At 45.6% G+C, this 22,215-nt stretch overlaps 1 protein-coding gene across 1 annotated transcript in view; it reads left to right on the forward strand.

Annotated features, from left to right (window-relative positions):
- The first annotated feature begins 500 nt into the window (after nt 1–500).
- Hunk (hormonally up-regulated Neu-associated kinase) overlaps nt 501–22,215 on the forward strand; it is a 97,649-nt gene continuing 75,934 nt past the window's right edge. The window contains exon 1 of the mRNA XM_090348615.1: nt 501–761. Coding sequence (XP_090204741.1) covers nt 501–761 — 261 coding nt within the window. The remainder of the gene's footprint in view (nt 762–22,215) is intronic.

Consider the following 22,215-nt stretch of genomic DNA (forward strand, 5'->3'; position numbering starts at 1 on the left):
CCGGAGCCGCCGACCGGTGCACGGGCGAGGAGCGAGGAGGGAGCCCGACCCGAGCCCAGGCGGGCCAGATCGGCGGCGAGGGCGGCGACGTCCCCCTGGCTCTTGAGAGCGAGGCCATTCGACTCCGGAACCCGGGCCACTCGGCCGCGCCCCTCCCCGGGCCAGCGCTGCTCCCCGGGGTCCCCCGTCCCCGAGACGGGGTCGGGAGTGTCCTGGAAGGGGCTGGGGGACCCCCTCAGGAAGAACTTCCAGGGGGCGGGTCCCCGTCTCCCAGTCCGGGGTGGTCGCTATTGTCTGCGCACGGCGGCTGCGCTCCGAGGCGCGGGGGGGCGTGAGCGCGGCCGGCGGCCGGGAGGCGCGGGGCGCAGAGACCCGGGGCCGGGCGGGGCCGAGCCCAGAGCTGCGGCGGCGGCGGACGGAGCCGAGGCAGTTGGGGCACCGGACCCGGAGCAGCTGCGAGCGCGGGGTGGGAGCCGCGAGCGCGGGGTCGGAGCGGCGCGATGCCCGCGGCGGCGGGGGACGGGCTCCTGGGCGAGCCGGCGGCGCCGGGGGGCGGCGGGGGCTCGGAGGACGCAGCCCGGCCGGCGGCGGCCTGCGAGGGAAGTTTCCTGCCGGCCTGGGTGAGCGGAGTGCCCCGCGAGCGGCTCCGCGACTTCCAGCACCACAAGCGCGTGGGCAACTACCTCATCGGCAGCAGGAAGCTGGGCGAGGGCTCCTTCGCCAAGGTGCGCGAGGGGCTGCACGTGCTGACCGGAGAGAAGGTGAGGCCGCCCCGGGGGGCGCCGGCCCGCGGCGGGGGCGCACGCGCGCGGCGGGACCCCGGGAGCTCGGCGCCGCGCGGAGCCCGCCCCGCCTCCCGCTGGCATCCCGCGCCCTCCGGGGCCGGGGGACGAGGTCGGGCGCCTGGCGAGGGGTGGTGGTGGTGCTGGGGGTCACTTTCCTGGGGGGTGGGGGCGGGTTTCCCGGCGAAGCCGTCCCGCGCCGTGGCTCCGGGCCGTGGAGCGCGCCGCCTGGCGGACGCCGTCGCGGGGGTCGCGGGCGGGAGCGGTGGGGGCGGCCGGACCCAGAGCGGGAGGCAGGGGGAGGAAGGGGCAGAGATGAGCCAGGCTTCGGTCCCTTCTTGGGGCTCTGCCGAGGAGGAGGAGGGCGTGGGGGAGCTGAGACCCTGCAGACATGTCCCCCACCCCCCACCCCGGGAGTCAGGGTCGGTGGGGATTCTTCCTGCACCCCGCCCCGTCCCCCACCCCGGCCAGCCCGAGCTTCTCTCCTCCAACACCCCCTCCAACACACACCCAGACTCCCCACCGACTCTCACCTCCAACACTCTAGCCCCCCATCCTCCCACCCCCCCACCCCGCTGAAGGAGAGACCTTGCACGTCGACGTTAGAGGTGCCTTGTCCTAGTGGAAGGAAAGAACTGGAGGACCCCCCCCCCCACCCTCACCCCGTGACCCAGAGCGCCACCTTGTCACCCCGGTTCGATGTTAGGTGGTGGGAACTGTGACCAGACTAGGTACAGGAAGATCTCAGGTGTCTCCTTGATCTACAAGAAGAAAAAAAATAATCCTAGAGACTGCCTGGCTTGAGGCTGACTTACTTTGGAGTGAGGCGGCCTCCTGCGCGTTCCTGGCTGCCAAGGCTCCCGCCATCTCTTACTCCGGGCTGGGGGTGGGGGGTGCACATAGTTGAGGATGCAGAACTCCCTTTAGAGAGAAGAGGGGGCCCTCAGGATGTCTTAACTAGAGAAGACAGCCTGGGAGCCTGCGGTTCGGTGCCTGGGCTACCCCTCAGATTTCTTACTACCATCTTATTACCATCCTGTCCATCTGTCCAGGCCTCATCTTAACCTCTACCTTTGCCATGTTGACCTACCTGGAGCACAGGCCTCCAACACTCTGTAATTTGTGCTCCCCCTCCCCCTTTTTCCCTCTCTCTCTCTGTCTCTCCCTCCCTCTCCCCCACCCCTTCCTTGAACTCAAGAATGGGATGCTGTCCTTTAGCTTTTTTACTTAAAGCTGGCACTCTACCACTTGAGCTACACCTCCACTTTCAGCTTTTTTGTTGTTGTTTGTGGTTGGTTGGTCTTGGAGCTTGAAGTCTGGGCCTGGGTGCTGTCCCTGAGCTCTTCAGCTCAAGGCTAGTGCCACAGCTCCATTTCCCACTCTCAGCTTTTTTGGTGGTTAATTGAAGTCTCATGGACTTTTCTGCCCAGGCTGGCTTTGATCTTAGAGCTCAGTCTCCTGAGTAGCTAGGATTACAGATATGAGCTACCCACCGGCGCCTGGCTTGTCCTTTACTTCTATAGCTATTTGGAGTAGAGTCCTCCTTTAGTTTGGGCAAGCAGGATTAGAGTGAGTAGTTTAAAATGGCCCTTGCCATGAGAAGAGGTGTGGGGGAGTGTTCAATATAAACTTACTAAGTCGCTCTTCAAAGAAGAAAAAAGGACTTTCAAAACCTCATTCTTGTCCAGCCAAAGCAAGCCATACTCTGCTAGCTGTCTGCCTTAGTCATGGGGGATGGGTTTGAATTGTGAACTCTTTTCTGTAGTCCTGTGGAAACAAGTGGTAGAAGTTTATTTTCATCTGAAACCTGGTAGGATTCAGTCTGGTCATGTAAATTTCTCCTCTACAGTGATGAGTCTTTTTTTTTTTGTATTCCCCTTGTCTGCAATGGAACTTGAACTCTGCGCCTGAGTACTGTCCCTAAGCTCTTAAGCTCAAGGCTAGCACTCTACCACTTGAGCCACACAGTGCCACTTCTGATTTTCTGATAGTTAATTAGAGATAAGAGTCTCACAGACTTTTGTGCCCTGGCTGGCTTTGGGGCTGGCTTCGAACTGCGATCCTCAGATCTCAGCCTCCTGAGTAGATAACATTACAAGTGTGAGCCACTGGAGCCTGGCTTTTATAGTTTTGGAGCTCTGTGCCGGGTTCCCTGGAATAGTGACATTATTGCTCAAAAAGGAGTTCAGATGAGGAGCCTGGCGTTCTTCCCGTTTCCTTAAATGATGATTCTGACTTTCTGTGTGCGGTGAGAAGAGATATTAATTGGATGTAAAATGATCTAGCCTCCTGGCCTAATTGATTTGATCTAGTTAAAGACCGATGGGTTCTTAGCAGGGACAGGGGAGAAGGGGAGCAGGGGTGGATATTTAATGGTGAAAAACTTGCTTTTTACTGTTTTTACCTTTTCCCCAGATTGGAGCTCAAGGGAGTTGTAAGCACCAGGGGAAAAATCTGGATTTTTAAGTTATGCAGTTGCTAGCTTTCAAGAAACAATGGCGCCTTTCATAGCTTTTATCTCCCAAACCCAACACCTTTAATGTTTCACTAATAGATGTGTGGTTTTACAGATCCTAGAGATTAAAATGTGCTGTTTTGGGGTGAGTGTGTGTGTGTATGTGTGTGTGAGTGTGTGCGAGTGTGCCTGTATGCTTGACTCTGGGAGGAATCATTTAGCTAATGAATCCCAGCTTCACTCTTGTTTTGGGTATGTATTTGCCTGACTGAGCTAGCCCAAAACCCTCTGGGTGAAGGCAGCCTCAGGCTATATGCAGCCTTAGTTCTTTTGAAAAGATAAGCTGCAAACTGAAGAGAGGGCTTTTTCCTGGGGAAGGAGTGTTCTGATGAGCAGAGGTGTTGCTGTGAAAGGTCTTGAGGAGACATCTCCCATTCCCCATTCCTTCCTCTTTTCTTGGGGTACATACTTTGGGGTAAAACACTTCCTCTTTCTCTATTTTTTTTTTAAATTGGCACAAGCCACATGGATAGATAAGGAAGTCATGAGCACTAGAGTGAGAAATAGATGTGACCTCCCTCTCCGCAAGCCATGTAGACTTGGAAGGATTCAGGGCCACTTCTCTTGCTTGGGAAATCAAGTCTTTGGAAATAGAAATCTGAGGAGAAAACAAAAACACATCAAGTTTTGTGGGATCTAGTTGACCAAAGTGGCCATTGTCACACATAGGCATTTTGTTTTGGGAGACGTGTGTGCAGTCTAGAGCACTGATGGGTGTGTATTTGGGTTGGCTTGTGAGCTGCTGTACATTTCCAAAATGCATTGGGTGAAGACCTGTGTAGTTTCCCGGGTGAGTCTGAGTTCAGCTGACAAAAGACAACTTGTTTCTGGGGTTCACTTGGTTTTGATTCAGCACTATCTTATCGAAAGGCTATCTTTGCTGCCATTACCTGCAGGACTGCATGTTACTCACCTGTCCTCTGAGGTTGTTTGTTTAGCTGTAATTGGAACTAGATTCCAAGATGGCTCTTTACTGCTGGTGGGGAAAGGATGACTCTGGGCGGAGACCTAATGTTTTCCTTCTTTGGCTCTGAATTAATGCAATTTCTGTAAACAGATACTTTACTTGATTGTGTGAAATACCGGGGCAGGAGTAGGTTTTTAGCTGTTGGGAGCTGAGTTGATATGTAGAGTAGGAAGAGCATTTGATTCTGAAAAGAATCACCTTGATGGAAGCTTTGAGTCCATGAATGAAGTTGCTGAGCACTGGAGTAGTGACTGAGGGACTCACAGAAGCTGAGTGTTTTTTCTCTCTTTTTTCTTTTTGTTAGTAGCAGGAATTAGGCTCAAGGCTTCACCAGGCTGGGAAAGAACTCTTTACCACTTGAGTTGTACTCCAGTCCTTTTAACCTTGGTTTAGGGTTTGTTTTTTTTTTTTGTCTGATAGACTTGGTAGGTTCACTCAAGTCGACCCCTGTCTGATCAGTGTGAGTTCAACTGTTGATCCTCCTACCTGTCTCCCAAGGGCCTGGGATTCCAGGCATAGGCCACTGTGCCTATTATCATGCCTCCTTGTGATCAGTTCTTGGTAAATAGAAAATGCCCACTCTCTGGTATATAATTGATTATGATTGCATCTTTAAAAGTGGATTAAAGGACCTGGAGTTTGGCTTAGTGGTAGAATGCTCACCTAGCATGTACGAAGACCCAGGTTCGATTCCTTGGTACCACATACATAGAAAAAAGCCAGAAATGGTGCTGAGGCTCAAGTGGTAGAACTCTAGCCTTGAGAAAGCCCAAGGACAGTGCTCAGGCCCTGAGTTCAAGGCCAGGACTGGCAAAAAAAAATGGATTATAAACAGTTGAAAAAGTTGATTGAGAAAAATGTAAGCATATCTCAGGAATAGAGTTGGTTTGGTAGGCAAGGAAAAATATATTACCAGAGCAAGCAATCAATGCCAGTTACCATCTTTATGATTAAGAGACAAAGTTGAGGGCATAAAAGTACTGGTTAAAACGTTTCCATATCTTGCTCTTACTTTCGTATCATTATTATTTTTTAAATCTTTCATCAGAGCTATTTTTGGACCAAAACTAAGGATTGCCTGCCTTACTGAGTTGCCAATAATCACGCACAGAACACGACAATGCCAGATACCTGGAGTGAACGCGTTACTAAAAATATCCCTTACTATGTTTTGCAGAGAAGGAAATAGGACTAATTTTAGAGGTGGCCTTTTGGCAAATCTGTTTTTAGCAGTATTTCTGAAACAAAACAGGTGCAAACTCCTGTATTTCTTTGTCAGTGCTTGATATTTCAGGGGGATAATAACTCTTAAGGAACAAGAAATGCTCAGAGAACTGGAAATTCCTATTACCATCAGCTAAGTCTTCTTGTGAGAAGGAGGTATTTGCAAAAGGCACCTGCCTGGGGTGCTCTGTGTTGACAGTGTCTGTAATTTGCCACATTGCAGGCTACAGCCATGGGCACATTGTTTTGAACTTCCTGCCCTGCCTCATCTTTTTGAAGTATATAGGAATGGTGGAAATTGGCACATACAGCTCCCTTCCTTGTGTTCATTGATATAGGACCCAGGGACTTCAAAGTATTCTAAGAGTCAGCAGAATGGTACCCACTGGGATGGAAACAGCCCTACATTTTCCCAGCAGGTGTTGTGGCCAGCTGTGGGCGTGGTTCCCATCCATACGAAGCCAACTCAGTGTGCGAGACCAGAATCCCACATACTGTTTAGGGGAAGTACGGCAACTGACCATCCCTTTGCTTATCTTCCCTGAGGAAGGGGCAGCAAGAAGAGGCAGGCAGGCTAGATGTTTGCCATGAACAGATAGCATGGCCACGAAGTTTCATTTCTTTGGTATTTTACGTCTCCTGACTTTTCATGGTAACTGAGACTTGCTCTCTTGGCTAATTGCAATCCAATTGGCTTGTTGTGTGTTAGCTGCTGGTGCAGCCTCTTCTCTTGCTCAGCCCGGTCTAGGACCACATCTACGTGCTGACCTGAACTGAATTCTTTGCTCTCTGATGGGATACTGCTGACTGTGGCAAAGGGCTATGGGAAAGAGGTAGACTGCTCTGGGTCTGAAGACAGTCTTATGTTGATGCTGTGACCTGCTCGAGAGAGCTCTTATAGTTCCTGTATCCCTAATACCGGCCTGGTGACCTTGCCGTTTATGGTTTATTCAGGACTTTTCATGCAGTGTTCTCATTTGATGTGGGAAGCAGTCCTAGACAGATGAGAACCAACTTGCTGGTCTTCCTACTTGCACTGATTGGATGTAGGGGAGGGAGGAGAAAGTCCTGGAATTTCTACTTGGCCATTGTTTGCTATGGTGACTGTAATGAATGACCACAAGCTTAGTGTTTAAACTATAGAAATATATTATTTTACATTCTTGGAGGGAAGAAATCTGGAATGAAGGTACTTTGCAGAGCTATTCTGGAGGCATGAGGGGATGAGCTTCCTTTGCCTCTTCTGTCTTCTGGTGTGTCTGGCATCCCTTACTTGTAACAGTAGCACTCCAATCTCTGCATTCTTTTTCATGTGGTCTTTGTACATCTTTGGTGTATAAATCTTGCATCTTCTTATAAGGACACCAGTTCCTGGATTTAGGGTCTGTCCTTAGCCTGTATGGCCTCATCTGAACTTGGCCTTATTTGTAAGTAAATTCATAGTCACAGATACTAGGGGCTAGCCTTGAAGGTGTCTTTCTGGAGGATGCCTACTTCACTTCCTTAGGTGGTTGGATGGAGTTGCAAGTGGTCAAGCTAGCAAGCTGACCTTGGCAAGGAGATGAATGTATTCTCAGGGAATATGTGTATGGAATGGGAGAGGCTGGGAGAAGGGGCAAAGCAGCTGGGCTCCAATGTAGTTGAAGGCTGGTCCTGGGAGAGCTCACAGCCGAGAGTCATATCTAAGTTCTTTAGAAGTACCTGGGGAATTTGGCCAGAGCTGTAGTCCTCTTCTGAGGACAGGCCTGGGGCCTGGGGATTTTTAACTCAGGCTAGCTCCATAAGCAAAGCATGCAGCTTCTCATCTAGTCTGAAACATGGTGGCTTGTGGGCAGATCCGTGCTCCACAGGCTGTCCGCATCTGACCCCACATTTCTCTTAGGCTCCATTTTCTGGCTGTGTGATACATCTTTGTCTTTACTGCCCTAGAGCTGATGATGCCTGCTGTGCACCCTGAATTTGCTCTGAGGAACTGGGAGGTTTCAGTCTGGTAAATTTGTCAACCTCTGGAAAACTAGAGAAAGAATGTAACTTTTTTTTTTTTCCTGCCAATCCTAGCATACAGGGCCTGGGTGGTGTCCTTGGGCTTTTTTGCTCAAAACTTGTGCTCTACCCCTTGAGCAACAGTTCCACTTCTAGACTTTTGGCGATTAACTGGGGATAAAAGTGTCATAGACTTTATTCTTTGAGCTGGCTTCCAACCCATGATCCTCAGATCTCAATCTCCTGAAGAGCTAGGATTACAGGCCTGAGCCACCAGTACCCGGCAAGAATGTAGACTATTTCAAGGGACAAAAAGATGCTCAGACAAGGGCCGTCTTTAATATTCCATAGCACTTCTCCCTATCTCTCTGTCTTGGCACTGCAATTTGTAGTACTGGTTGCTTCTCAGGTGATAATCATTTTTATGTTTTTATGATGAGCAGGGAGGTTGACAAGTGCTCTGTAGAAAAAAAAAATCCCAGGTCAGAAACAGTGGGGCTTTCTGTAGGAATTGGTTAGTATCAGATTGACCAGTGATCAAGCAGAAGCAGACAAATATTCTGTAGTGTCTTAGGACTGCCTGTGGACCTAGGTTCTTTGCTGAGAAAATGTACCACCACTGTGACAGATGGGAGAAAGGACTATTTGCAAACATAAGTTCTAGAGAATGTTTCCCATGGAGATATATGTAGGTTTGGAAGCGGTCTCTTTGACTACGGGATTTTTATATGTTTATTAGTATTTAAAGCCAGATCCTGTGAAAACATTTGCAATCTTGCATCTGTCCTTGCCTAGTTTCTGAGCTCACTTTGATCTCACCACCTATATGACCTCTGCTGTGTTTTTGCTGCTTGTAAGTTTTGGTTGTCTTCCATCCTAACTCATAGCTTTTTGGGGAAATTGTTAGGCCATCTTTCTGTCCCTGTTTGGACTCTTGGTCACCTGCTCTCTCTCTGTCTGTTTCACTTTTCTGGTGGTTCTTGAGTTTGAACTCAGGCCTTCACATTTGCTGTTTAGGCACTCAATTACTTGAGCCCTCCCCCCCACTTTTTTTTCCCCAGTCCTGTGGCTTGATCTCATACTCCTACTGGGCTTGCTTGCTTATGATTGGTGTTCTGCCACTTAAGCCATGCCTCTAGTCTGATTTTTTTTTGTCAGTCGTGGGATTTGAACTCTGGGCCTGGGCGTTGCCCCTGAGCTCTTTAGCTCAAGATTACTGCCCTATCCCTTGAGCCACAACACCACTTTCCCCAGTCTGATTTCTTGCTAGTTAATTAGAGGTGGGGGTCTACAGATATTATGGCCAAGGTTGACTTTGAACCACAGTCTTCCAGGTCCCAGGCTTCTGAGTAGCTCAGATTACAGGTGTATGCCACTGGCACCTGGCTTGGCTTTGTTATGTTTTCAGATAAGAGCTCAATCTTTTTGCCTCGTGTTGGACATGGACAGCAGTCCTTCTCCTTTTGCCTCCCACCTAGCTAGGCTTATGTGTGTGTACTACCACACCTGGATATATATATTTTTTGAGACAGAGTCTTGTTAACTTTTTTTCTCTTCTGGAACTGTGATTCTACAAGTATATGCTAGCACGCCAGCCTGATCACACTGTGAGACAGGTCTGTGTATGGCTCCTTGGAAATGGGCAGCAAGAATGGGCATCTCTCGGGCAAGAGTATGAAGCTCACATTCCTAGAAACTCCCCCATCTCCCTGGAGCAGCAGCACAGCCATTTGCTGACCTAAAGCCTACAGCAAGGAGATGAGTGAGTGTTCTGTGCCTCACCCATGAGGAGGCAATGCAGTCCTGGTAATGAGTGACACTTCCTGATATCATACCATCTGCAGGGCTGTGGCCTACAGCCCTGTATGACACCAACTTTGCCACAGCAGCTTTTTGTGGCAGGTATTGTTTTCCTCGTTGGGTAGGGAAGTTTGGCTCTGCATCTTGGTTTGCTCATGACTCTTGAGTTCAGCATAGAAAATCCCACACTTTGAGAAGCCCTGAAGGTAAAGGCAAAACCAGATTCACCACAAAAAACATTTCATGAGAGTGCTGGGAGTCTTAGCTGAGTGTTTCCAAAGAAAATATTAATCAGGTGATGGATCAGTGCTGAGTGAAAGCCGTGGGTGTTACTGGGATACTGGGTTGTGGGTAAAATCCTCCATGTGTGGTCCTGGGGAGTGAGGATATTCCCACATCTGCAGGACTGCTTGTGTGTGTGTGTGTGTGTGTGTGTGTGTGTGTGTGTGTGTGTGTGTGCATGCCTGTCCTTCCTACGCCTTGAACTCAGGGCCTGGGTGCTGTCCCTGAACTTTTTTGTTCAAGGCTAGTGTTTACCACTGAAGCCACAGCTCCACTTCTGTCGGTTGTGGGGCTTAAAGACTGGGCCTGGGTGCTGTTCCTGAGCTCTTCAGTTCAAGGCTTGCACTCTACCCCTTGAACCAGAGTGTCCATTCCAGTTTTCTGGTGGTTAATTGCACATAAGAGTCTCAGGGACTTTCCTTCCCGGGCTGGCTTCGAACCATGAGTAGCTAGGATTACAGGCATGAGCCATGAGTAGGCCTGAGTAGCTAGGATTACAGATATGAGCCACCCAGCTTGAGTTTTTGTTGTTGTTTTGTTTTGTTTTTAGAAGTTCATTGGAGATAAGACTTTCCTGGTCATGTTGGCTTGAACTGCAATCCTCAGATCTCAACCTCCTAAGCTAGGCTTATAGGTGTGAACCACTGGTATCCAGCTGTGTTTTGTTTTAATGGATTATCTGTTAAGTAGTGAGCTTGAGCTAATAGGTACCCAAGTTTGTGTATGTACACACACTCAAATATTTACATACAAAGGTGGATGTGTATCTATGTCATGAGTATGTATACACAGATGCATATGTACATATGTATATATTGAATTAAATATAAGCAATGCAATACTATGCTAAGTATAAATATATACAAACAGGTGCCTTTTGTTTTGTTTTGTTTTGTTTTGGACAGCAATGAAGGAAGCAGTGAGGGTCCATGCATTCAGTCTGACTTCAGTACTTCTTGCTCTGGAGTGGGGGGGAGAGAGGTTTTTGCAATTAGATAGCTAATGTCATGCAGCCCAGAGACTGTTCACTCAGTCTCTAACCATCGTGAACACAGAATACCCAGTGTTTTGGCCTAGGTTAGTAGTAGGCTGTCTGGAGCTAGACCCATTTCTCCCAGACTTTGAGGAGTCCTCAGGCACTCTGAGAAGGAATATCAGAGGCAAATGGAATGAGGAAATGTTTGGGGGAGAATTAAAACATGGGAAAAGGTATCTGTATGGAGTTGGGATTAGACTATTTAAGCATTTCTATGTGAGTCTCACTTCAGTGAAACTTAAATAGATGATGACGAGGGATATCCCTTAGGCAGTCTGGTTTGCAGTGGGCATTTCGGCTTCTCTGATGTAGGAGCCTAGCTTCCTTAGCACATTCTTTATTCCAGGTTTAAAATTTAATTAGAGAAGTGAGTCTGTGACTCAGTGCTCTGTAGAACATTTACATTTAATAATACTAATAAAGCAAGCTTGTTTTGAAAACACTTCTCGAGGTTTGTGAAGTGTCACTCCCATAGGATGACATTTTATTCTATTAAAAACTAACATTTGTGAGCAGTAGTTGCAATTTCAAGGCCAATTTGATGTAATAAAACTTGAATTTCCCTCTGGAGGGAAAGTGTTAGGCTGTTGTACTCTTACTTAATTCATTACTCCCAGATGCCTTTCAAGAATGGAATGATTCCTTCCCTCCCTCTCTCCCTTCTTTCCTTCCTTCCTTCCTTCCTTCCTTCCTTCCTTCCTTCCTTCCTTCCTTCCTTCCTTCCTTCCTTCCTTCCTTCCTTCCTCCTTTTCTCCCTGTCTCTCTCCCTTCTCCCTCCCTCTCTCATTCCTTTCTTCCTCTTTTTCTTTCTTTCCTCCTTCCTCCTTTCTTTCCTTGTTCCTCTCTTCCTCTTCTCTCATCTCTCTCTCTCCCTTTTGGAAAGTCCTTCCTATCTTGGAATTCCTTAAATCAGTTTTTCACAGGTATATTTTAGACTATTTGAGATTTTTGACACTCTCAAATAAGCCCTGGACTAATCTTTGCTAATTGCCATACACATTTTTTCCTTATGTAGTCACTTTCAGCGTCCCTGTGAACTGCATTCTTTCCTGTGGGCTGTCCTAATCTCGTGTCATCATCAGCTCTCCCTCAGTCTTGAGAGCACCAAGAGACTTCCCCACTGGTTAGTTATAAATGATTTCTTACACCCCATGTGGGAAGTAAGCAAAACCAAGAAGACTAGAAATTACCGGTGGTCCCACCATCCAGTGCACATCAGGTGTAGTGGTGCAATTACTCTTGAGTTTTCTTTGTCTCCTTTGAGTACTTGTGTCCTAGCGCTGGGGCGCACCACACAAACTGTACTCTAATGACTCTTAGAACACTTTCCCATATTGCTAACCATGCCTTGAATATTTAATTTGGAGGAGGATGCATGCATTCTGGTGTTTGAAACACTGTATTTGTAAAAAGGACACTGAGTTTCTTCCAGTGTTTTTCCAACATAAAGGAGGCTTCGAATCTACACTTGTAAGTACATTTTTTTTTTTAAGGATAAATGCTTAGAAGGATTTTGATATTTTGCCCAACTCCACTATGGAAGGATCATACCACATGGCACAGCACTGTATGCTTTTCGTGGTACTAGGGTTTGAAATCACAGCCTTGGCTTTCTAAGCAGGTGCTATGCTGCATGACCCATACCTCCAACATTTTTTCCCCACTGGTCGGGCCTGGGCCAGCCTGGATTGTTCCATCTTCCTATGGCCTCCTACATAGGACGGTATGTGTGTACTACTCTGCTTAGCTCATTGGCTGAGATAGGGGAAAACTCATTTTTTACCTAGGCTTGTGTCGAATCATGATCCTTCTGATGTCTGTTTCCCAAGTAGCTAGCATTATCACCACAATCGACTGAATCCAGTCTAAAAGTGAATTTTCTTTTCAGTTTGATTGTGGGGCTTGAACTCAGAGCTTGGGTGCTGTCCCTGAGCTCTTTTGCTCAAGGTTGGTGCTCTACCACTTTGAGCCACAGTGTCACTTCTGATTTTTGAGTGGTTAATTGGAGATAAGTGTCTCACAGGGACTTTTCTGCTTGGGTTGGCCTTAAATTTTGATCCTCAGATCATAGCCTCCAGAGTAGCTAAGGATTACAGGTATGAGCCACCAGCACCTGGCTGAAAGTGACTTTTTAAATAAGTATTTTGATAATTAGTAGAACTAATCACAGTATGTGTACTTGATTGAAAAGTTTTTTTTCTTCTTTCATGAAATATTTTTACCAATTTCCCCATTTTTCTTTCCATTTGTCTTATTGGCAATGATAGCTTTTCATCTTGGTTATGTTGCAAATACTCTGATTGATTATATGGTTTTTCTGGAGAGTAAGAAGGCAGAGGCATACTGAAATTTCTTTTTTTCTCTTTTTTGTCAGTTGTGAAACTTTGATTCTGGGCCTGGGTGTTGTCACTAACCTCTTTAGCTCAAGGCCACTCCCTTACTCCTTGAGCCACAGTGCCACTTCTGGTTTTCTAGTTGTTAATTGGAGATAAGAGTCTGACCGTCTTTTGTGCATGGGCTGGCTTTGAACCGTGATCCTCAGATCTCAGCCTCCTGAGTAGCTAAGATTACAGCACAGCCACTGTGCCTGACTGAAATAATTTCTTATTTTTGTACATCTTCCAATTCATCATTTGCTTCTGTATATGAATGTATTGTTATTGACTCGACTGTATCCTTTATTGGCCAGTGTTGTCATTGTCGTCTGAAGAGAAGTCTGTTGAGTTGGGACTTTTGCTTATGTTTTCTCTTCTAGAGCATAATGACTTAATCTACAGGTTCCATGAACTAAGGCACAGACTTTGGGGCCTGGCAACTTTGGATTCCATCTTTTGGGGATCTTCTAGGTATATAATCTTAGGGAAAGGATTTAAGCCCTCTTAACTTGAGGTCTGGATATGTTAGTCTCTTTCAGTTGGTCACTGGTGGCCATACCTGTAATCCTAGCCACCTGGGAAGTCTGAGACCTGAAGGATCACGATTTGAGGCCAGTCTAGGCAGAAAAGGTTTAGAAGTCCCTTCCTTAACCCATAGCCTGCACTGTGGCTCATGCCTTTGTGGGAAGTTGACATTGGGAGGATTGTGGTTCCACGCCAGTCCAGGTAGAAAAGTCTGTAAAATTCCATCTCAATACAAAGAAGTTGTGTGGGGTGACTCATGATTCTCATCTAAGTTATGATGGAAGACCTCAGAGAGACAGACTGTAGTCTAGGCAAGCTTCTAAGCAGGAAGCAGAAAGAGCTGTTGTCCAGAGGAGCAGCCTATCTTGCAAGCATAAAGACCTGAGTTCAAACTCTATTATCGGAAAAACAAAAACATCCTTTAGATGGCAAGAAAGATACTCCCTCAATTTATCTTGGATGCTGGAGTTTTCTGGTAGGAGCAGATGGAAGACACTTTGCAGTAATCACCCCCCTCCTACCACCCTCCCTCACTGGAATGCCTCTCTGGACACTTGGGGGCTCAGATGTCTGCATTCTTTGAATTCCTCTGTCCTCCTATCAGCCTCTGCCAGCAGTCTTTGACAGCTTCCCTGGCCACTCTGCTCCCTTCTCATTGCCTCTGGCTTCTCTACTTCCTAGGTGTTAACTTTTTTTTCTTTCTTTCCTTTTTTTGGTATAATTAGATTTCTTTGATAATGTACTAGTAAAAGGCTAACTGAACTCTTACTGGCCTCACTCCTTGTCCCCTTCTTGGCACTAAGTATCCTTAAAGAAATCATTTTCAAGCTAGAATTAAAACGAAGTAAACTCACTTATGCTTTTCCGTGAATTACTATGGGAAGTCATGAGAAGATTTATGGACAACTTTTCCCTCACAGTTTTTTTTTTAAATTTGTTATTAACTTCTTTCTCAACAATCTTTCAGAGTTGTGATTTCTCCTTCGCTAATAGTTTTCAAGGTACCCAGGTCCTTTGTTTTCTGACCCTTTGCCACAAGTCCCTGTTGTTTCCGGGCTCTTCTAAGATCTATGTGATTGGGTTGAGAGAATTTTGTCTGACATGATTATTTCCAGAATTTCTGTAATTTCCAGTTTCTGTAATGTGCTTTGGCTCTTTCTCCCAAGGCTACCTTATCCCTGTGTCTTTTGAGCCTCTTGTGGCTCTCACTTGTCCTATGATGTGAAAATAGGGTATTGATTGCTTCCTGTTGCCTGTGGGATGGGAATGCTACTTGAATTAGTGCTAATTTTGGAGTTTAAATTAGTAAATGTCAAATTTGAAAGAAAACATGTTAAGATTCCTTTGTTTAGAAGGGAAGGTCACCCCCAGCCTAGGGGAAGGGAAAGGAGGAAAGGAAAGAGAAAAGAGAAAACAACCAGGGAGTCTCCTTTTTTCAAACCATTTCCTCTACACTCATGGAAAATCTTTCCATTTGCCTAAAGTCTGCTTTAAGATTTATTTCTTACTCTAATGCCATTTGCTCAGTAGACTGCTGGGGAATTTCTCCACATATAACGAGTTGTAAACCCAACCAAACTAAACAAAAATATATCCTTTATTTGGCCAAGGATATGATCATTCATTGATTATCTTTAAAATTTTTTATTTTAGTTTATTTTTTTGTCAGTCATGGGGCTTGACCTCTGGGCCTGGGCCCTGTCCTTGAGCTCTTCAGCTCAAAGATTTTTACATCTTATTTCAAATGACATATTTAACAAAAAAGTATTCAAGCAGGGAATCTCTATATACAATCACTGGCACTTAGATTTTAGAACATAATTAAAATTAGGTTGAGGGTTTGTATGTCATAGATACATATTAATCTATGTAATAAAATTTTATGTCATAAATTTTTATGTCTATGTAGTTGTGCTTATATTTCCAATACCATGTTTATAGCATTGGGTATGCAACTATTGAGTGAAACATTTTATTTTTATAAGTGAAAAAAGAACAATTCAGAGATTGGGTGCTATTACTCAAAGCTGGTACTCTACTACTTGAGCTATGCTACCATCTCCAGCTTTTTAGTAATTAATTGGAGATAAGAGTCTCATAGACTTTCCTGCTCCATTTGACTTTGAATCTTGATTCTCAGATCACAGCTTCCTGAGTAGCTGCCAGCATCCATCTCTGATAACTTTTTTTTTTTAAGTGCAGGACCGTTATCATTTGAGCTCTTGTAAGAATTAGAAAAGCTAGTCTAAGACTATTTAGAAAAAGATATCACTTGGAGCAGCCAGTTAGAAAAAGCCATTTCTCTGAATAGGCCAATTGGGAAAGGCTCCTCCTCTGGATAGACCAGTTGGACAAATGAATCCTCTGTCAATCGAAGCACCTTCAGGGTAGAGATGGGGTGCATAGGTTAGCAAGCAGTCAGAATTACTGGAGGAAAAACCGAATTTTTTTTCCTCCAGGGCACAGAGGTGACAATCTAAGTTAGATGCTGAATTTCTGCTCCCAGGGGACTTCTCCAATGAGTGCCATTGTGCAAGGTACCAAAGAGGCTGTGACCAGGCAAAAGAATCAGATGGTGTTGAATAGAACATGCCCTCCAGAGATAGTACTGAGCTGTGAATCACAGACAGAAAACCCCTGCTGTTATAGTAAAAAAGTAAATGTTCCCTACAGAGTGATAGATTACACATCCCAGGAGGGTAGGGAACTGCCAGTAAAAAAATCATCTGGGTCACTTTTTGGCAAAGTCTCCTTCATTGTTTGCTTTGTAAAAGCAAGTAAAGCAAGATGGCAAGTCTTAGGTGAGAAATAAATTTAGTGTGTTTGTTTCATTCATTATCCAAGAGACACATGATGGCCTCAGACCTATCGAGCAACCAAGGTCTTCAGGAAATGTCATACCCTGTACACTAACACCTGTAACCTCTGCCACCTGAGTCATCACTCAAGCCATTCTGGGGACCAAGAGCTCAGACTTCCTGTGTGTGAAGAGCAGAAACAGCTGTTCAATCTGGCTCTGAGAGATCCCAGTCCATAAGTTCAAAGCAGAAAGAAAAAGAAAATCTCTCAAAGCACTGAGTGCTCACCAGCTCCTCTGCAAGGGTTCTTTCCTTGGATGAGTAAATAGTGTGACAATTTTGTAAGGGTCCTGTGACAATTCCATGCAAGTGGAAAGAATGGAAAGTCAGCTTTTTAACAGGGATTTTGTTTTGTTTTGTTTTGAATGGGAAAGGATCGTGTTGGTGGTTTGGGGTTTCTCTGCGTGTAATCTGAGAGGCTCTTCTGTCTCTGGTGTGACAGCAGAAATTTTCAGCATTAGGAATGGAACTTTGGATTTCTTACCAACAGCTGGGTGGGCTGTACCTTACTAGTGCCTAGGCAAATGCAGCCTTTAAATATCAATGCTCAACGTGGCTCCTGCCTCTGAAAAGCTTATCAGACCCTGGCCCCCTGCACCTGTGTATTGGAAGGCTCAGGTCAAAGAGGGGGACACCTAAACCTAACTAGTCTTTCATCTGTCTATAAGTGTGGCTACCCTCTGGTTAAGTGTGTCTTCCTATAATTCATATGCTAAAGTGATTGTATTTAGAGGTCTTTAAAGCTGCAATTGAGCTGAAGTGAGGCCACATGCATAGTTTCTATTCCAGTCTCTTCCTACAGAAAGAGGAAATTTGCACACAGGTATGCACACGTGGAAGGAAGGTCAGGTGAAGACACGTAGAAGGTTATCATTTACAAGCCAATGAGAGAGACCTTGGAAGAAATCATCCCTGCCAACTCCTTGAACTTCGCGCCTCCATGAGAAAACACCTTTCTGTTATATAAGCCATCTTGACTGTGGTGCTTTATGATAGCAACACTAGATACTTTCTATGTCTAGATTTACTGGGGGTCCCAAACTGCAAGGCCACCATTAGCATTCAAGCTAAGACTTTTGAGCTGGTTGCTGAGTTCTTTTTGAGAAGATCTTTTTCCTTCTTCACTGACTTTTCCCTGTAGGAAAGAACCCGAGCTGTCCCTCTGTCCCACTCCTTGTCCTCCTCAATTCTGCTCTAGATCCTGCCAGATCTGTGCTACGGAGGAGCACCTTTGTCTGCAGTAAGAAATCCAATCTTGCACATCGCACCCCTGGTTTCTGTGGTTATGCGACTCAGTGTGGAGAATGGGAAGATAGGGACAAAGTCTCCTGTTTGAAAATAACCACTGGTCTCCACAACCATCAAAAGAATGAAGTGTCCTAAGTTCCATTTAGACTTTTTTAAGGGATACATTCAGGGATAAGAAATGGTTAAGCTACTGGGCACTGGCAGCTCACACCTGTAATCCTAGCCATTCAAGAGGCTGAGATCTGAGGATCACAGTTCAAAACCAGCCTGGGCAGGAAAGTTTCTGAGACTCTACTCCAATTACCCACCACAACTCCCACCCTCCCCCCAAAAATGGAAGGAGAGTTGTGGCTCAAAGTGATAGAACACTAGCCTTGAATAAAACAGTTTGGGGACAGGACTCAAGTCCTGAGTTCAAACCCTTATGACAGACAAAAAAAAATGAATGGTTAGAATGGCTCACAAAGGCATTTTATGTTTAGTGGTTTAGAGAGATTTACATATTATTTAAGTAATCTGCAGACAACTTAGGTGACCCCCAAAGGCTTTTTAATTGACTTTTAAAGTACACTAAAAATGTTGTTCTTAACTAGAGGCCAGTGGTTCATGCTTATAATTCCAGCTACTCAGGAGGTTGAGCTCTGAGACTCACCATTCCAAGTCAGCCAGAGCAGAGCCTCAAGACTCTTATCTTCAGTTAACTAACAAAGTGCCAGACTGGAGGTATGACTTAAGCAGTAGAATGCCACGCCATAAGTGAAAAAGCAGAGCAAGAGTTCAAGTCCTGGAACTAGCATGCACATCCTCCACTCCCTACCTCCCCCACATACACACAGGTGTTGTTCTTGTTAATGAGAAGATTCTATGTGATTCTATTACTGGATTTGACTGGATGGCTCAGTTGGCTGGATGAGACACAGAAATAGTGTCTCATGATAGTCAGGTTATTCCTCTTGAGTACTGGAAGGGGAAAGATCTTTGCAGGCCATTCTTATAGTCCTGGGTACTTCTGGACTTGCTACTTACAAGTCCTCACATTGTCTTTTCTCTGGGCATCTGTGTCTTGTCCTGATTTCCCCTTTCATAGCATTCTATTAGATTGGAGCCCATCCTAATGACTTCATCTTAATGTGATTGTCTGCAGAAACTCTATTTATAACTTGAGTCCTATTCACAGATTCTGAGAGTTAAGATTCCAACAGCTTTTGGGAGATACAATTAAACCTATAACATGTGTTTGTGAAAGACCTAAATACATTCTCCTGTGTACCTTTAGAAACTCTAGATTGCTTATAACACCCAGTATGATGTCAATACTATGCGAACATTTACTGTATTGTTTAAGGAATGTTTCCTGCAATTTATCTGTTGGCAAGTCAGGTCCTGATGTGGGAGTATTGACCGATGGTGGGACCTTCAAGAGATGGTAAAGTGGTAGAGTGCCAACCTTATAGATAGTTATTTTCAATAGGACTGAGTTAGTTACCATGAGAACAGATGGTCATAACACACAGACCTGACCTTTGTGCTTCTGTCTTCTGCATATGTCCCTTTGCCTTTCTGCTTTTCCTCCCTGTTATGACACGGTGCATGACCCTCACTTGAAGCCAAGAACATGGCAGCCAGTTTCCTGTATATAAGGTAAACCAGCTTTCGTTATACGCTACCCAATGTGAGTACTTAATGATTGAATTGAGGAATGTACACTGTATTTTGGGGTGCATCTTTGAGGACATTTCCAGAGAGCATCAACTATAGGGGAAAGTCTTAGATCCAGTAGGCTAGGGCCCAAATGCAATAAAAATGGGAGAAAGAAGAAGCATAAATTTGTCTTTTCCTTCTTCCTATCCACTATGAAGTGAGCTACTCTGCTCTGTCAGCACTGCCCCCCACCCCCCCATCCTTCTCCTCACATCCTGATGGGCTCAGGAAATGATGGAGATATCTGACCATAGAATGAAACCTCTGAAACTCATTTGTTTTTGTCAGGTATTTATCACAGGAATTAAACCAGGGCCACCTAGTTTGGGGTATTTTGTCACTCTCATCTATGTTTCTATCTCTTTAGTGTGTATGTGTGCCCTCTTTCTGATGAAAACATCTGCCATATTTGATTTTTAAGAAAAGACCAAAAAATCTGCAGTGACCCCATTTCCAAGTGGCATCACATTTGAAGGTACTAGGAGTAAGAATTCCAGCTTATATTTTTGGGGAAACCCAACATGGCCTGATATACATTCCAAATTGAGGTGTGTTTACTGACCATCTGACCTTCTTCACTGTTTTCAGCTTCTTCAGTTCAGCATCTTGTTACTGTCTTATTTCTTCCATTTTCCTTGGCCTCTATTGGATTACTTGACACAGTGAGTTCTTCGTCTGGGTTGCCTTCTGATTCCTTCCTTTCTGGTGTAGTCCTTTTCCACCCTCCTTATTTCCAGTAATTCCTGACATTAATCCAAGATGGCTGGCTTAAAACAGACTCTAATCATGCGTGTCACATCCTAGCTGAAGAAGGCCAGTCATCTACAGATCAGATTCCATATTCAGGGCCCTCTGTCATCAGTCCCCAGGCTATATGCTCAGTTTCTTTCACAGTGCTTCTGATGAGTTCTCTGTTCTCTTGAGTGTCCTCTCTGTGTGGCGGGAGTGGGAATGTTACTGGATACCTCTGCTTTCTGTTGGTACCCATGCCAACTATTCCCCTTTAGGCCCATTGAGATTCATCTACGAAGCCTGCCCCCATCTTCCCAGCATAGAGCAGTGTTGCTCTGCCTCTCCCTGTGTCACCTATCCTGTGCTGTGGGATATCCCAGCAGTGGTGTGATGGAGTGTTTCCTTCTGTATCTCAAACTGCAGAATTGTGTAGGGTAGAGCTGGGTCTTAGTCATTTTAAACACATACTGCATGTACCTGTCATGGTTTTTCATGGAGTTGCAATGAAGTGAAGGCCTTTCATGAGAAAGCTCTGGCTACACTTCTGACCTTCCCATGCAGTTCTAAGTTTTCATCTTTGAGCCTGGATCTCTCCACATCAGCTCACTTAGCCCTATGGGCACAGTGGTACACAAGTTAATCAGTGTCTGGAAGTCAGTCTTTATCCAAAGGCAGCTGTGGGTTTATTGTGGTTTATTTTTTAACTTCCTCGTGGACTGGATGCAGAGTGACTGGAAAGAATTTCCCAGAGGCATTTCAGGACAGACCAGGTGCTGGTAAACCCCTGAGTGCGGGGTTAGATTCCTGGAACTGCTACGATCCATAGCACAAGGTGAGAGGCTAGAGCAGCAGCAGTGTACTATATACAGTACTGGGGGCTCGAAGTCTGAGATCAGGGAGTTGAGAGATCATGTGATCTCCGAAGGTGCTGGTGGCGGGGCGAGTTGTGTCCCATGCTTTCTTGGTATTCTTTCCCGCACTGCTCTGTGAGCATCCACGAGTATTGTTGCCCTTTCTATTAGAACACCAGTCATTCTGGATCAGGGTCCACTCCAATAACCTCATCTTAACTACAAGTGTGTCTGGAACAGCCCTTGTTTCCAAAGAAGGTTATGTTTGGAGGTTCTGGAGTTAGAACTTCAACCTGAAATGTTTTAGGGGGCACAGTTCAACCCATAGCAATGACCAGCCTACAATTGTCACCAGAGACTAGAGTTCTGTCTCCTGGGTGGTGTTGGGGAGTCATCTGAAGTTTGTCATCTGGGAAGGACACGTCCCTCAGTGATGGTGGTGAGCATCTCTCCCCACAGTGTGCCACGAATCCCTGGGGACACAGCCCAACATTTGTAGACCTGGCTGTTGATATACTGTTGGTGGTTTTGTAAGCTTTTGCCCAATGCATATTTTTGTTTCTGTGATGACTGGGAAGTTGAAGCTATCACGATAATGATTCGAAGTGACTACTTTGACCACTTTATGGCTGTTGGCAAGAGCCAGATCAGCCTTTTAAGGAATTGGTTTGCTTTTGTCCTGAAAAAGTTAAGTCTATACATGGCAATGGCAGCTTTTTAGAAAATTACAAGACAAATATGCCTTGTGCTTCTCATACCTTTCTCCTTCAGGCCTTCTCTTCTTCTTCCCCCTCCTCTTCTTCCTTTTCTTCCTCCTCCTGCTCTTCCTCCTTTTTTCCTTTTCCTCCTCCTTCTCTTGTTATTCTTCCTTTTCCTCCTCTTCTTCCTGTTCTTCTTCCTCTTCTTCTGTTCCCTTCTCCCTTCTTCTTCCTACTTTCTTCTCTTTTGGCACTGGGGTTTGAACTCAGAGCTGTGTGCTTGCTATGCAAGTGTCTGATTGGTGGAGCCACTCTTCTATCCCTTTGCATAGGTTATTTTTGAGCTCTGAGTCTCTCTTTCTGCCTGGTATGCAGTTGGACCAATATCCACTTATTTTAGACTTCCCACCACAGTGGGGATGGCAGGCAGGTATCACCATATTAAACTACTTCTGTGGAGATGGTCTTTTCTGCTTGGACTGGCACGGATTCTCAAGCTTTCTATTCTGTTTTCTTAGTAACTAGGATGACAGGCATGAGTCACCAGGACCTAGTTTCAGAGGGAACTTTTGACATCTCAGTGTTCAGGACCTTGCGTCAGTCACATCTATGTTAATTAGAGTTACCAGACACTTTTC

The sequence above is a fragment of the Megascapheus bottae genome, chromosome 1 (assembly GCF_031878675.1).
Source record: "Megascapheus bottae isolate mThoBot1 chromosome 1, mThoBot2.hap1, whole genome shotgun sequence".
NCBI lineage: Eukaryota > Metazoa > Chordata > Mammalia > Rodentia > Geomyidae > Megascapheus > Megascapheus bottae.